At 39.8% G+C, this 15,056-nt stretch overlaps 2 protein-coding genes across 2 annotated transcripts; one reads left to right on the top strand and one right to left on the bottom strand.

Moving 5' to 3' along the window:
• Nucleotides 1–1,904: 1,904 nt before the first annotated feature.
• ercc3 (excision repair cross-complementation group 3) lies at nucleotides 1,905–11,318 on the bottom strand. Its single transcript, XM_044204933.1, has 15 exons — nucleotides 11,139–11,318; nucleotides 10,565–10,764; nucleotides 10,176–10,412; nucleotides 9,981–10,030; nucleotides 9,752–9,887; nucleotides 9,101–9,271; nucleotides 6,702–6,906; nucleotides 6,086–6,400; nucleotides 5,406–5,590; nucleotides 4,214–4,416; nucleotides 4,013–4,109; nucleotides 3,215–3,332; nucleotides 2,954–3,072; nucleotides 2,549–2,698; nucleotides 1,905–2,422 (listed from the first exon to the last, which is right to left on the bottom strand). Exons 1-15 carry the CDS (start codon nucleotides 11,164–11,166, stop codon nucleotides 2,288–2,290), a joined length of 2,349 nt encoding a protein of 782 aa, XP_044060868.1. The 5' UTR covers nucleotides 11,167–11,318; the 3' UTR covers nucleotides 1,905–2,287.
• Nucleotides 11,319–11,773: 455 nt separating this feature from the next.
• On the top strand, nucleotides 11,774–14,062 carry gpalpp1 (GPALPP motifs containing 1). The gene is made up of 7 exons (XM_044205410.1): nucleotides 11,774–11,988; nucleotides 12,144–12,267; nucleotides 12,344–12,439; nucleotides 12,561–12,819; nucleotides 12,979–13,143; nucleotides 13,259–13,360; nucleotides 13,469–14,062. The coding sequence occupies exons 1-7, from the start codon at nucleotides 11,901–11,903 to the stop codon at nucleotides 13,685–13,687; spliced, it is 1,053 nt and encodes a 350-aa protein (XP_044061345.1). The 5' UTR covers nucleotides 11,774–11,900; the 3' UTR covers nucleotides 13,688–14,062.
• Nucleotides 14,063–15,056: the final 994 nt, after the last annotated feature.

The following is a 15,056-nucleotide window of genomic DNA, read 5'->3' as shown; positions in this document are numbered from 1 at the left end:
GATCGACCCTCGGAGGGCTGAGGGAGCGAGTCAACAACGATGGTCACAGTAATGTACATAAAACCTCTGTTGCCTAGTTAGCAGATAGTTTCTTAAGAAAATCTCATTGATAGCTTGATATTTTACTGAAAATGTCATAACTAATTACATTTCATATTTACTTGGATCGCTGAACTGTTCAGCTTGTGTGTTTCTTTATTTCCAACATTATCTGTAAACGCATGGGGAAAAATTATGTTTTGCAAGATATAAACCTGTAGCAATAATAGTTTATGCTCAGACTGGGATAATGATGGTCCTGTTAGAACCAAAACACTTTTGAACACATTTGAAGGGCACATTTAGAGTTTAAATGTAATGGACATCTTGGTTAACAATATCTGGGAGATCGTAGAAAAGGTTTCAGTCGTAGTCATCTGGACACTGTTTTCAGAATTAAGACGTTTCGGCTCCCATCCGGAAGTCATTCTCAATTGTGAAAAAATGGGACGGGAACTCAGAAATTCAAGCTACTCTGTGTTGCTTAGGCCCTGCCCTCAGGAAGGAGTCTACCTGAGTATCTGTTGATTAGCTAGTTTCACCTGAAACTGACCTAATTGTTTCCATGATGGCCCAGTAATCAGTAATCAGGCCTATTGTTTTCTGGCTGCACCTCCCTCATCACTGTTAAGTACCTGATTAGCATGTGATTGGCGTGACCAAGGTGCTAATACACTGTAGCTTAAATTTCTGAGTTCCCATCCCATTTTTTCACAATTGAGAATGACTTCCGGATGGGAGCCGAAACGTCTTGATTCTGAAAACAGTGTCCAGATGACTACGACTGAAACCTTTTCTACGATAGAACACTCCTGGACGAATGAGGGACTACGCCAATATCTGGGAGAAGTGAAGCCTAGGCTATTTATCAATCTACGTCAAATCCACCTCTGAGGTGGGATCCAGATGATCCAGAATTTTGGCATAAAAATTGATCCAGACCTCTGCCTTAATTTTTTTAAATATCTGAATGTAGCATTTTGTCCGGATTAAAAGTAGGATTGGATTACCAAATCTGAATCCAACTCTTCAGGATCAGAAATCGTTGGATCTGCTTTGAAATACCCAATTTCACAAGGCTCTAGATGTTGTTTCTGGAATATCTTCAAATTAACAAGCAGAGCAAGTAGACCCCCAACCCCTACCCATCTCTAGCCCTGGCTTTTACTCATGCAAAGTCCAAATAAAACTCAAAGTTTTCCCTCCCAGGGAAATAAAATCTTGCAGCTACACGTTCTTTACTTGACCAAATTAAAATAAATTGGTGTACTGGGAAAGAAAACGTAATGTTTAGCTAATAGTGACCATTGTCACTATTAAGTGCTGGCAGGAACAACAGTTATTTGTGTTGTCTATAGTTTTACTTATTTACTCCATTTTGCCATACTTTTGTCTGTTTATATACCACGGTATAAAACAGTCTAATTTGAATCATTATTATTAATATCTTAGGAGACTAACATTAATTGCAGCCCTAGTTACTGATGTAAACAAGTTTTTCCCTTATGCCTATAAAAAAAACCATGAAGAGCTTTCATTGTTTCTGCCTTTTCAGAATCAGAAAAAGGAAATTGCAGACATTTCTTTTACATAACATTTTAAAGAGGGGAATTCCAGAACAAAACATTTGAGTGAAAACTAACATCCTTGGTTCTCCTTCTCAGATACAGTTGTTAGTGAAGGAACCACTAAAAGTAGATAAGACACATTATTCCACTCACTGCCAAATAAATGAGAGCTGATCTTTAGATACTTAAAGGGCTAACATCACCTATCCGTCATACTTCAGTGCCCATCCACTCTTATCCTACATACAGACATTTGTGGCTGAAATGTAATGCAGACAGCAAGTCAAAGCCTTCAAGCGATGTGGAATTTAGCTTTAATTTCATAAAACAACACCTATCTTTGTTTCAGAACACTCCATGATTGGCTAGCTGCAATAAAGAAATAAAAAAATGACACAGTTCAAGGCAAAGTTTGTTTTGTTTTTTTCAAATGAGAGCCAACAGTCGCCGACACTTGGACAGAGTTTGCAATCCATTTATCTTCAAATGTCGTGCATGTAGGTGCCTAAGGAAGCAACCGTTATCATCATCAGCTATCAGAAGAAAGCAATGTACAGTATGTCATCATTATCTTCAGATAATATTCCGTTTCAGGTTATCTCCAGTCATTGCTCTGTTCTCCAAACTGAACCTGCTGCTGGTAGCCTAGTGCTTAGCCTTAGTGTCAGGGTTTGAGTCATCTACTTTCTGAAGCGCTTGAAGAGTGGATGAACGCCCTTGCTTGCTGCTGAGGCTTTGCTGCTTCGCTGATATTCCATGTAGACAGTGTCATCTGCACCTGACATAGAGCTCATGGTGCCTGTTCGCCTTGAAAACTGATGAGGAAGCAGAGAGAGAGAAAGAAAGTGAGAATATTGTAATATACAATAGCACAACGGTAAGCATGCAAAGGCAATTAAGTATATGTGCTTTCTGAGTACAAGCTTGACAAAAGTCCTCACCTGTGGTCGTCCGCCCACTTCCCCTACCACCACTTCCTCCTCAGCATCCAGGTCTGAAGCAGCTAGGACTTTCTGAAGCAGCTGCTGTTGGTCATCTCTGGTGGAGAACATCAAGTCCTCTTCCTCCATACCTGCCAACTTTGTGATAACCTATAAAAGAAGAGGAAAATGACAATGTACTTAAATCAGGTTGCCCAAACCTAAGTGAAATAAACCTTTAGCACCTTTAGATTCTGTGTCTAGTGTGACTTAGCCTTCAGTGTAATTGTTCCAAACTGTGAGAGCAAACTTGAAATGTACAATCTGATTTAGGAACAGGGTGAAATTAGTGGTGGAATTCTGTGAGGAGACACAAATATTGTGAAATTGTGTGGAGATGATAAGATGCTGCAGGGGTGAACACACCTTAAAGCTGTATCCCTGGTCCACCAGGAACCTCTGCCTCTTGGTGGAGTAAGCCATCTCCTGGGTGTCCTGGGACACCAGCGAATAGAAGTATGCATTGTACTCCTCTGCTACCATTCCTAAACAAATAGACAGGTGCAGTGAGAATAACTGTTTTTGTTCATGGATGGAGGTTGGCAAGAAAGTTATATCAGCAAATGTCATGCATATGCAGACAATCTAAGTGTTTTTTTTCTGGGGGGGTTTCCCAGACAGACTAACCTTTCTTGGCTCGTAAGACTCTGCCAAGCCTCTGGGCCTCCTGTCTGCGTGATCCACCATGAGAGGAGATCTGGATCAGAACATTGGCTTCTGGCAAGTCAAATGATGTGTCTCCAACCTATTTGGTAGAAGGGATGTTGTACAAATTCACAGACAAGCAATATTACCACTGTATCACTGTGCATTTACTGTTTTATCAAAGGCGAACATGTTTCTGATTTTCTCTTATAGAAAGAATCCCTGACAAGGTGCAAATTGGGGAAAAACTTTCATTATACTTATATCAAGCAATAAAATGTCAATATGAGCACAGAACCTGTTTAAAAAACAAGAACATGTGTTATTGTGCAGTATATTTACATACACACTATGTGCACAGGAGATTACTGTGAATAATCAGACTCAAGTAATGCTTTGATTTTATCATGGTTCCCAGTAACCTGATTTCAATAACCTGAGTTTATATCCTTTGTTTCAGAATGGGGGGAATGTCTGGAAGAATGTGTGATAGCCTACAGGATTAAAATAAATGTATAACAGGCGCTATTACTGGGCTATTGTTTCAATCTGATTATGATCCAATTGTTGGCATCCATATAAATGCACTGATAGACAGAAAGCCCCCTACACAGTTCAGCAGTAGAGCAGAGAGGAGGCAAATGAATGACACTTGATCAGTTAGTTGTCTAGAAACATTGGTGTGCCTCCTAATGGCCACAAGGGGGTGCATGGTGGCTGAATGAGTACAGTCTATATTACATACAGTAAATCCATAATAAATTGATTGATTGATTTTACCTTGGAGATAAAAATGGTGTTTATCTTGGGGTTGTGTTTGAAGTTCTGTAAAATCTGCATACGTTCTCCCTGAGAGGTTGGACCATAGATGTAGGGCCTTAAGAGGAAAATGAGAGAGCAGAATTAAAAATAAAGAAATCGTATCTGAACAGGAAATTTACTGAAACATTTAAAGTGCTGCTCTTTTTGCAAATAACTTACTTATTGAGGCGAATGGCGTATTCCTTCAAGGCAAACACGTTGTCAGCAAAGACAATAATCTTGTCATTGCGCCGCTCGTGGAAGCGAATGAGAAACTGGCAAGCACGGAACTTATTGGGGTTCATTGTATAAAGCAGGATGCGCTTCTTCGTCTTAATGGCCACGTACTCTCTGTAAAACTCTGGAGACATCGGGCACCACACCTGAAGCACAGACATGAGTACATTGTTCAGATAGCTTCATCAATGTGGAACATGCTCACTTGGTAATGCAGCCACCTGTCATATAGTAATGGAAATAATTAAGACATACTGTAACAAAAGTAGTAGTTCAAGACTTTGCACAGCAGTTTTAGAGTACTTAACGTGATGTCGCAGTCCCGACAACTAAAAACATTATGATGAAGAATAAGAAATAAGAAGAAAAGACACTTTGTCCTAATGATTTTAAACCAACAATATAATCAGACAAGTATAAAACACTATAAACAAGTTAAGAGTTAATCAATAAAAACACAAGATCATTCATGAGTACATATCTGAGTAGATTACCACTACTACATAACCACACTCTTTGTTCACAAAAAAATCACTTGTTGACTGAGTTGTCTGTACATCTCTGGGTTCAGCTCTAGTACATGTGACACACTAGTTTATTCATTAAACCTTTTGGATGTGGCTCCACACAACTCTGCAAGCTGTCTGAATTAAATGGCATAAAACAGCTCAACAGCTATCAAGTGACAAAATCTACACAGAGAAGAGCACACAATCAAAGCTGTCTAATTCATGAAATATTACTTTTATGTCCCTTTATCTTATTTCAGAATCAGAAATACTTTATTGATCCCCGAGGGGAAACTCTTTTGCTACAGCAGCTCACTATCACGTCAATGCACACAGGAATAGAAGTACTAAGCAAAAAATATAATACACTATAATACAGGTCAGAAAATAAATTAAGTACCAAGTGGGTATAAGTATAAAATAAAATAAGTGTGAAGTACAAAGTGGGTTTACCGGTTGATGATAATAATATGGTATAAAGTAATAGTGCGTGAACTGCCAAGTTAAGTGTAGCTTATTTATAATGAGATGGAGGATATCACACAGCAGTAATAGAGGTATGAATAAATATCAATATCAATAAATAGGGAATTTTAAACTGAAAAGGGTATATTGCTCTGACTCACCTCTGCACACTGGACTTTGGCAATGTAGCCATTGTTCTGCAATTCCATCCAGTTGGCCTCAAATAGCTTAGGCCCAATTAGGAAGTTGAGGTCAACAATCTTGTCATCTTCCCTGACCAGTGTGGCAGTAAGCCCCAGTTTGCAATGTGCCTGGACAATTGTCAAAACACGACGAAACATCTTGGCTACAAAAAAAGCACAGAATTATCATGTTAGCATGTAGGTTAAGGGTAAGTTTGACATATTTTAAACCATATTTAAGGTCTGTCTCTGTAGGGACCCTTTCCATAATGTTGGCAGACACTTAAAATAACAATCTGAGCCTGTCAGTGGCAAAAACAAGCATTAGTGGACATACTTTTGATGGGCGCAATTGCCACCAAGGATTACATTGCAGCCATTGCAGCCTGTTTCGCGGCTGCTGGCTGAGGGGTTCTAGTGGCCCAATTCCAAAACTTTTTGTACATATTAGTCATTTAGACCCCAAAAAGTGTGTCAAAATAGGACCCAGGTTTAAAAATACCAGAATTACCTTTGAATCTCACCAAAATATGTGTCTACTTCATGTGTCCACATCCCATTGTATCCCAAAGCATTACTTCAAAATATATTAGCATAACACAGTTACATTATAAGGTAATATTTAGTTGTCTGGAAAACTGAAAACTGTAACTGCTCACCAGGGATAGTGTGCACCTCATCCAGGATAATGAGTCCCCACTCCTGGCTCCGCATCCACTCCATGACCCTCTCAGCCTCCCAGGAGCGCTTGGTGGTGTGACCCAGCATGGAGTAGGTGCTGATGGCCACTGAGCAGCCAATGGGCTTGTCCTTGGCGTCAGAGGTGAAACGGCAGATTTGAGAGTCATCGATAGTGGACCACATCTTGAACTGAGACTTCCACTGCTCCACTGACACTGAGGAGTTACCCAACACCAGGCAGCGTTTACGCACTGTGCACGCTGCTGTCACGCCCAGCAGAGATTTGCCCGCTCCTGGAAAGCAAAGGTGAAATAAAATAATATGGATAAAATAATTGAGACATACGAGCTTTTTACACACAAGATTTATGCTACAAAAAGATGGGTTGAGGCTACACTGTAACATTAAGAAAAATCAAGTACAAGAGCATATTCCTTGTTTCATATGGGCTAAACATATTTGTTTAGCATTTTATATCATAAATTATTAACATTTCATATGTAAGTTCTACCATTTGCCATTTCAAAAATGTATTTATTCTGGGATGAAATGCTTTGGCAGATACTCCTTTCTGTTCCAAACCAGCTGTCTCACCGCAGGGCAGCACGATGACCCCAGAGCGAGCACGTCCATTCCCAAACATCTTGCGCAGACTCTTTTCCTGGTAGGGTCGCAACACGGCAGTGGGCTTCAGGTCTATGTTGATGTCTGGGTTGACTATATCATTGCGAAAGTCGTACTCTGCTAGGAGGGGATACTCCAGCTGAATACAACGCTTCTGCAGCTCTTCAATCATCTCCTACACCAGACCAGAGAAGAACACAACATTTCAGAGAAGGGCATAAAAATATAATTTTAAGCATGGTACTTAATTTGAAATAAAGCCAAAAAACATAAACGGTGACTAAAAAGATAAAAGTAATAAAATATAGTGTTTATTGCTCTCTTTTACTTTAAAAAGGACCAAACCAGTTGTTTTGGATGTTTTAGTTCAAACATCCACTACAAATTATGCATACTCATATTACTTTTTCTTTTCCTTTCGGGTGTTCCCTTTCAGGGGTCGCCACAGCGAATCATGTGCCTCCATCTAACTCTGTCCTCTGCATCCTCTTCACTCACACCAATTAACTTCATGTCCTCTCTCACTACATCCATAAATCTCCTCTTTGGTCTTCCTCTAGACCTCCTGCCTGGCAGCTCCAACCTCAGCATCCTTCTACCAATATATTCACAGTCTCTCCTCTGAATATGTCCAAACCACCTCAATCTGGCCTCTCTGACTTTATCTCCGAAACATCTAACATGAGCTGTCCCTCTGATGTACTCATTCCTGATCCTGTCCGTCCTCGTCACTCCCAAAGAGAACCTCAACATCTTAAGCTCTGCTACCTCCAGCTCTGCCTCTTGTCTTTTCTTCAGTGCCACTGTCTCTAAGCTGTACAACATCGCTGGTCTCACCACCGTCTTGAACACCTTTCCTTTCATTCTTGCTGATTTGCTCTTTTATCACACAACACACCTGACACTTTTCTCCACCCGTTCCAACCTGCTTGCACTCGCCTCTTCACCTCTTTTCCACAGTCTCCATTGCTCTGAACCGTTGACCCTGAGTACTTAAAGTCCTGCACCTTCTTCACCTCTGCTCCCTGTAACCTCACCGTTCCACCTGGGTCCCTCTCATTGACGCACATGTATTCTGTCTTACTGCGGCTAAGCTTCATTCCTCTGTTTTCCAGAGCAGACCTCCATCTCTCTAGATTTTCCTCCACCTGCTCCCTGCTCTCACTACAAATCACAATGTCATCCGCAAACATCATAGTCCATGGAGATTCCTGTCTAACCTCATCTGTCAGCCTGTCCATCACCAGAGCAAACAAGAAGGGGCTCAGATCCGATCCTTGATGCAGACCCACCTCCACCTTGAACTCCTCTGTAACACCTACAGCACACCTCACCACGGTCTTACAGCTCTCATACATGTCCTGCACCACTCTAACATACTTCTCTGCCACTCCAGACTTCCTCATACAATACCACAGCTCCTCTCTCGGCACCCTGTCATACGCTTTCACTAAATCTACAAAGACACAGTGCAACTCTCTATGACCTTCTCTGTACTTCTCCATCAGCATCCTCAGCGCAAATACTGCATCTGTTGTACTCTTTCTAGGCATGAAACCGTATTGCTGCTCACAAATGCTCACCTCTGCCCTTAGCCTAGCTTCCACTACTCTTTCCCACAACTTCATTGTATGGCTCATCAGCTTTATTCCTCTGTAGTTGCCACAGCTCTGCACATCTCCCTTGTTCTTAAAAATTGGCACCAGTACACTTCTCCTCCATTCCTCGGGCATCCTCTCACTCTCCAAGATCTTGTTAAACAAACTAGTCAGAAACTCTACTGCCTGCTAACCATTTTACAAAGCATTCTTTACATTTTAGATTAATTTCCCATCTTCCAGGTAGCCAGGTAATTATCTGTGCAGTATGCAAATTAGCAAGAAAAGTCTTGATGTTTGCATGAAATAGGTAACAATTTTGATGATCACTTAAGTCATTTATCAAGTAAAACATTCTTTGGTTCCACGTTCTCAGGATCTGCTGCTTTTCTCTGTTTTGTATCCTTGCAAACAGAATATCTTTCATGTTTTGGGTTGTTGGTCAAATAAATAAACTAAGCTGAAAACGTCACCATGAACTCTGGGGAATTGTGATTGCCATTTTTCACAATTTTTTTACTATTTTCTGATAATTTAAGAAATCAATCATAATAATAAGAAACAGATTAATCATTATTGACAATAATTGTAAGTTGCAGGCCCAGACAATATTCAAAACTAAAAGAACAAATTATTAGTGTAATGGATATTACTACAAAAATCTCAAACAAGACAGAAAATCAGTTTAAAGTATACTTTAAAGTATGGTCAGCAGTAATGTTAACTATTTAGTTGTGAAACAGCAAAAAGAAAATGAAAACAGATGTATACCTGGCGAATCTCAAAGGACACAGTTTGAGTCTCTTCCTCCTCCTCCTCTTCTTTATCCATCTGCTCATAGTAGCTGAAGATGTCCTCGGGGACTTGCTGGGTTGAAGTTTGTCCATCGCTGGGCTGCTGTGAGGTGGAAGTACCTCCCTTTTCCTCAACAGACTTGGAAATCTGTCAGAAGGAGACACAGAGAGAAATTTGTTAGTGTATAACCAGGACAACGGTTACATATTTGTGAGGCCTAAATCCTCTCTTCAGGGTTATTTCCAAAACCTGACTAGTTATTGCCTTTCAATTAGATGGTAGAATAATTTACAGGGCCTGATATGACTGTTCAGTTTGTTAAAAATGTGTGCATAATCCCATTTTTAATAGTGACTACACACAGGTTGAAAATCCTGGCTGTGCTGCCATCTAGCATTAGCTGCATGATCTGTCCCCAAACTGAAGTATGGCACATCACAATGCACTATCGTGCAACAATACGTCACTTTTGGGTGTGATTTTAAGTGCAATTTTGGGTATTGCTAGAAGCGTAACAGACAACATTGGATAAATATGTATATGTTTATAGATGATTTAAAATAAAAAAAAATACTAAATGATTTTATATGTTTGTGTGCGAGTAAAAAAACATTTTGGATGGCATACCGCTGACTTGCTGTGGATGACTTCAGTAATCAGTTCTGTATCGGCTCCGTCTGCAGTACGGAGACGACATTCACGGATCACGTTGTCCTGCAGAAGGCGCTGGATCACATCAGGGAAGGCACTCTCAACAAAATACCTGAGGGTAGATAGGCAGCACAGTTAAAGAAGAGCACTGAAGGGATAATTCATGATACAAAGACAGAAGGAATGGTTGTTGAAATGAATTTACCTATTGTGCTTCAGCACCAGCTTAACTTTGCCATAGCTCACTGTGCAGAGCTGAAAAAAGAGAGAGGGATTAAATGCAGTGATTAAATAACCAAATTTTGCACACAACATTGAAAGAAATACAATCGGAAATTGTCCAATGACCCCTTCCCTCCCTCCTCTTCCCTCAAAACACAAGATACTCTCTCACTCAGACCTTAATAAACTGCACGATTCCATCAGGTACAGATGTCTTGCTGAGTTTCTGCAGGTACTCCACAATATCAGAGGTCTGCAGCCCCACACTGACAGCTGCATACAGGGAATAGGCCGTCAGCTTGTACTCATGGATATGGTTAGGCCTACACACTGGCTCTGCAATGGCCACCAAGAAATCCTGGGCGTACTTATAGACTGGTGAGAAGGCTTCCAGAAAGATGTGTCCATCTGGAGCCTGGAGTAGAGAAGAATGAAAAATAAATAAATAAAGAGGTTAAGAAACAAAAACGTAAATTATGATAGTGTGTAAAATAAGGAAGAGGACCAGAAGTTTTTAATTTGCAAACTGTCTCAAGTGAGGAAATCAACAACCCAAACACGTCTTACCACCCAAAGGGGGCGTGAAGAGTGATCATTCTTCAGCAGCATCTGAGCACGGTAGTCTTTGGCTCCATACTCATCCAGTTTTGTACTCGACTCATCCACTTGTTTCCCTGCAGCAGCAGGTATGGCCTCCTGAGACTCGCTGCCCACCACCTCTTCTTCATCTTCTTCCTCCTCATAGAAACGCTTTTTGGACTTCTTGTCTGTAACCCGACAGTATCAGTTAGAAAACATTCACAGTAATAGGGGTGGGCAAATAACTGACCGAAATATATCATTGTAAAGTTTTACGATTTTAACACACTCCTGGCAAGATATATCTTTCTATACAAGATATAAGTATATCCATCGTTTACTACAGCTTGTTCTGCGTTCCAACTATTTAACCTTCTTGGTACCATGCATAGCATTTTAACATTAATGACTTATTAAAATACGTTACGTATTTTAGCAAGAGGAAACGACAAAGACTTGCCAACCCCTGTAAAACCATTCCTTTCTCAAGATCTTCATATTTCAGCTTGAGTTATCGTTAGCCAATAGCTAGCTAGGTTAAACCGTAGACTTAGCAACTCACCCCGATCTCCTTTATCCTTTTTACCCATTTTACAAATTCTTAAGTAGGTAATATCTTTCAAAACATGGCAGGGAGATCTTCATAATCTGACTCATGTCCTCCTGAAATTCCACAGACAAAGCCGTGTAGTGTGATGCAAAAGTTGCTACGACAGTGCCCGGGTGTCAGTATACTAAAATAATAAAGAAACGAAACTTCCGCCTTCGGCCTTCAAAATAAAATCTTGTTTGAGGAAGATTCCTTTTAGAAGACGGTGTAGTCCCTCATTCGTCCAGAAGTGTTCTATCATAGAAAAGGTTTCAGTCGTAGTCATCTGGACACTGTTTTCAGAATCAAGACGGATGGGAGCCGAAACGTCTTGATTCTGAAAACAGTGTACAGATGACTACGACTGAAACCTTTTCTATGATTCCTTTTAGAAGCACTACCACTGAAAGAAAATTATGTACTTGAGGGTCTTTTTTATTAATACACACCAGAAATCTTATTCATGACTGCATGTCGAAAAGTAGCAACAGTCTCAGGATGAGGTATATAGATCACATATAATTTCTTGTGCCTTTATTGTTGCAGCACAATGGCTTACTTCTGATTTGCGGCTATCTTTATATAGCTTGACACAAGATACTGAAGCCTCACTGTTTACTTCCGGGGTGAAAGGTCAAATTCGTCCTTCGAGGTTCCTCTGGTTTATGGAGCAGCTTTCTTACTTTTATATAAATTGTTGAAACTACCTGACCAAGTAAGTCATCAGTGTTAAATATGTCGTCTGATAAACCAGTCGGACCTGCCTTACCCCCGATGTTCAGGAGGGAGGAGAGCGATGAAGACTCGGATAATGACAAAGGATGTAAGTGTACGACAAAATATCTTTTGTCAGAGACTACCAACCACCTTTACTTTTGATTGAATGTTGTAATGTTATAAATCACTAATTTTCATATCAAGTTGTTTTTTCTATAGTAGGCTAATGTCAATGGTTTTTCTTCTCTCCCCCTGTGTTAGTCTCTGGCCCTGCTTTGCCTCCCGGTTATAAACGGGGAGAACCGTCGAGCTCCTCCTCGGATGAGAGTAGTGAACAGGGAGTGGCGGTCAAAAGAACAAAAACAAGTCACACATCTGCAGAAAAGTAGGTTCATTAATGCACTAGAAGGTATAGAAATAAATGTCTCAACAAACAAAACAGTAACATGTCTTTTGAACAGGGTGAAGAAGACAAAGGTACAAGAAAAAGAAGATGATGGTTTCTTTGGACCAGCCCTGCCACCAGGGTTTAAGAAACAACAGGGGTCACCAGAAAGGTGAGCAAATGAATTCTACAATGTATTCCAGTGAATTATAACACGTGTAAACAGTTAGTTGTGGATAACAGTGTGGATAAATAGTGAATTATGGAAGCTATAACTCCTAGTTTTCCCTTAGGCCACCTGTCCTGGGACCAGCTTTGCCTCCTGGGTTTCGCAGAGCAGCATACGAAAACGGTGATGATAATGATGATGAAGACGGAGAGGGTTTTCCAGGGCCTGCTCTACCCCCAGGCTACCAGGCTGAGTCCTCCAGCAGCGAGGGGGAGGATGAGGATGTGATTGGACCTATGCCGTCCAAAGGCCCTATTCAAGACTCTGTGGCTCTGGACTTTGAGCGCAGAGCACGAAGGATGAAAGAGAAGCTGACAGGAGACGTGAGTCCTCATCTCATCAATTAAATGCTTACAGACTGACCTCTCAACAGAAAGAAATTTAATAGCATAGAAACACAATAACAATATTTAAGCAAAATATGTGGTGCTGTCCTCCTCTGCAGTCTGAATTTATTCCTGTGTGTATTTCTTTGGAAACAGGACACTCCTGAGGTGCTGACCAGAGAAACATGGATGACAGAGCTCCCACCAGAACTGCAGCACATTGGCTTGGGGGCTCGAACTTTCAAGAAGAGGTCGGGTCCAGAGAACAGGGATCGCTCCATTTGGACAGATACACCAGAAGACAGGGAGCGCAAGCACAGGGTAGTTAATGAAAAATAACTAAATCTTTATATTTATTATTATCAATTCTTATCAAATTATAATATAGCCTATATTTTACTTTCCTGTATTTCATGGGTCTATTCTTGACCAAAAGGAACGCCTTGAGGGAAAGAAGAAGGGTGAGGCAGAAAAAGACGATGTCCCACAAGTCTCACGGAAGGATTTGGAAATGGCAGAGAAAGTGTCTAAGTATAATGCAAGTGCTATTATCTTCTTTTTTCCTAAAATTTCCCATATATAATTAATGTACATTTTACACATTAAACTCAGGACTAAAATTCCTCTACTCATTCCCTGTTTTCAGGAGTCTAAACGTGCTGAGTCTCTGATAAGTTTGCACACAAAGACGATGAAAGAAAAAGCAAAAGAGAAGGCTGACAAACCAGTGGAGAGGAGACCATTCGATCGGGATGAAGACCTTCAGGTGAATCGCTTTGATGAAGCGCAGAAGCAGCGTCTGCTGAAGAAATCTCAGGAACTGAACACACGGTTCTCCCACAGCAAGGACCGAATGTTCCTGTAACAAATTGTCGAAATATAAGAAACGTGTTTGAAGATGTAGACCTCCAATTACAGTCTGGCCTGAGACATTTTCATACAGGGTTTTTACAATATGGATTATGTTTCTACATATACTCATGTGTTCTACAAATGCAGAATTGAATTTTATGTTGGTCTATGAGGTAAACTAAACAGGACTATACTGTAAAGACATGGCAGACATGTCCATTTATGGGAGTTAATGACACTGACTGGGTGCAATGCTAAAGCAAATGTTTTAAACTGATTCAAGCTGATACAAAGCAACAGCCAGTGGAGCTTGCATTTTTCCAGGAGACACTGCATTAGGGCTGATGACATGGAAGGAAATGTTAAAATAAATAAAATATTTTTCTTACATTGGTTTACAGTTTATCAGGTTATCTTTTGAGATTTGAAAAATCACCTGTTAGATGTAGTCTAGTTTATATTCATCCTGTTGGACTAAAGTCACATTGGAAGTCATTTTCATTTGGTATGCTGAAATAATTAAGGAATTTATACTGAAAAAGCTCAGACTTAGCAATTGCTTAATATGGTTAATTCTGACAAAATTAGCATCATTATCAATAATATAAAACAATGCCACAACACAATTACAATTATAGATAAACATTTTTTCCCAAGTGTAGGTGTGTGTAATGAATCCTTTCCATAACTTGCACTATGGATAAATCAAACTATATATATATATATATAGATAGATAAATTAACTAAATAAATACATTAATATATGAATAAATAAATATACAAATGTGTAAATATGTATATAAATAAATACATTTAACATTTATATATGTAATGTCTCAATTTGTGATTTATGGTGACAAGCATTCAATTATATAATTATTGATTCATTTATTTAAGCATTTTATTATATAATTATATATTCATTAATTTAAACATTTAACTATATAATTATGTATTATATATTTATTTTCAGCCCTTAAAACCCTCTATACTTTTACTTATCCCAGATTTACTAGAAGGAAATCTTGCACGATATTAACACACAAGAATACCTGGGAGCTCAAGCCAGAATACCAACATTACCAAGGCGAGGAAAAGACTGACGAATAGTTTCTGACCCTCCCAAGGCAGATACACCACCTTTTCATTTGATGGGGGTCCCTCCCAGACCAGGCCTTGGATGCACCTTGGAGTTCTCCTGATTTCCTTATATCAGGTCCCAAAACACACTGGATGATGAGGTCAAGCAAAGGTTGCGTTTGACAGGGACAGGTTTTTGTATCTTCTTAACATTTTTCCAATGTATTGTAGGGGTTTAATGTTTAAAAGATAAAGCTTAAGGATATGACACAGGTAATGGCTCTCACCACTAAATTGATATG

This window comes from Siniperca chuatsi, linkage group LG1, assembly GCF_020085105.1.
Source record: "Siniperca chuatsi isolate FFG_IHB_CAS linkage group LG1, ASM2008510v1, whole genome shotgun sequence".
Lineage (NCBI taxonomy): Eukaryota > Metazoa > Chordata > Actinopteri > Centrarchiformes > Sinipercidae > Siniperca > Siniperca chuatsi.
The sequence above is the reverse complement of the archived record's forward strand: the minus strand, read 5'-3'. Positions and strand labels throughout refer to the sequence as shown.

Coding starts and splice junctions, on each gene's coding strand:
- ercc3 (XM_044204933.1), bottom strand. CDS start 11,166: ATGGGTAAAAAGGATAAAGGAGATCGGG. Junction 5,591..6,085: donor TGAGGTGCACACTATCCCTG/GTGAGCAGTTAC, acceptor CTTTTTTTGTAG/CCAAGATGTTTCGTCGTGTT. Junction 2,699..2,953: donor ACCAGGGATACAGCTTTAAG/GTGTGTTCACCC, acceptor CTTCTTTTATAG/GTTATCACAAAGTTGGCAGG.
- gpalpp1 (XM_044205410.1), top strand. CDS start 11,901: ATGTCGTCTGATAAACCAGTCGGACCTGCCTTACCCCCGATGTTCAGG. Junction 11,989..12,143: donor CTCGGATAATGACAAAGGAT/GTAAGTGTACGA, acceptor CCCCTGTGTTAG/TCTCTGGCCCTGCTTTGCCT. Junction 12,820..12,978: donor AAGAGAAGCTGACAGGAGAC/GTGAGTCCTCAT, acceptor CTTTGGAAACAG/GACACTCCTGAGGTGCTGAC.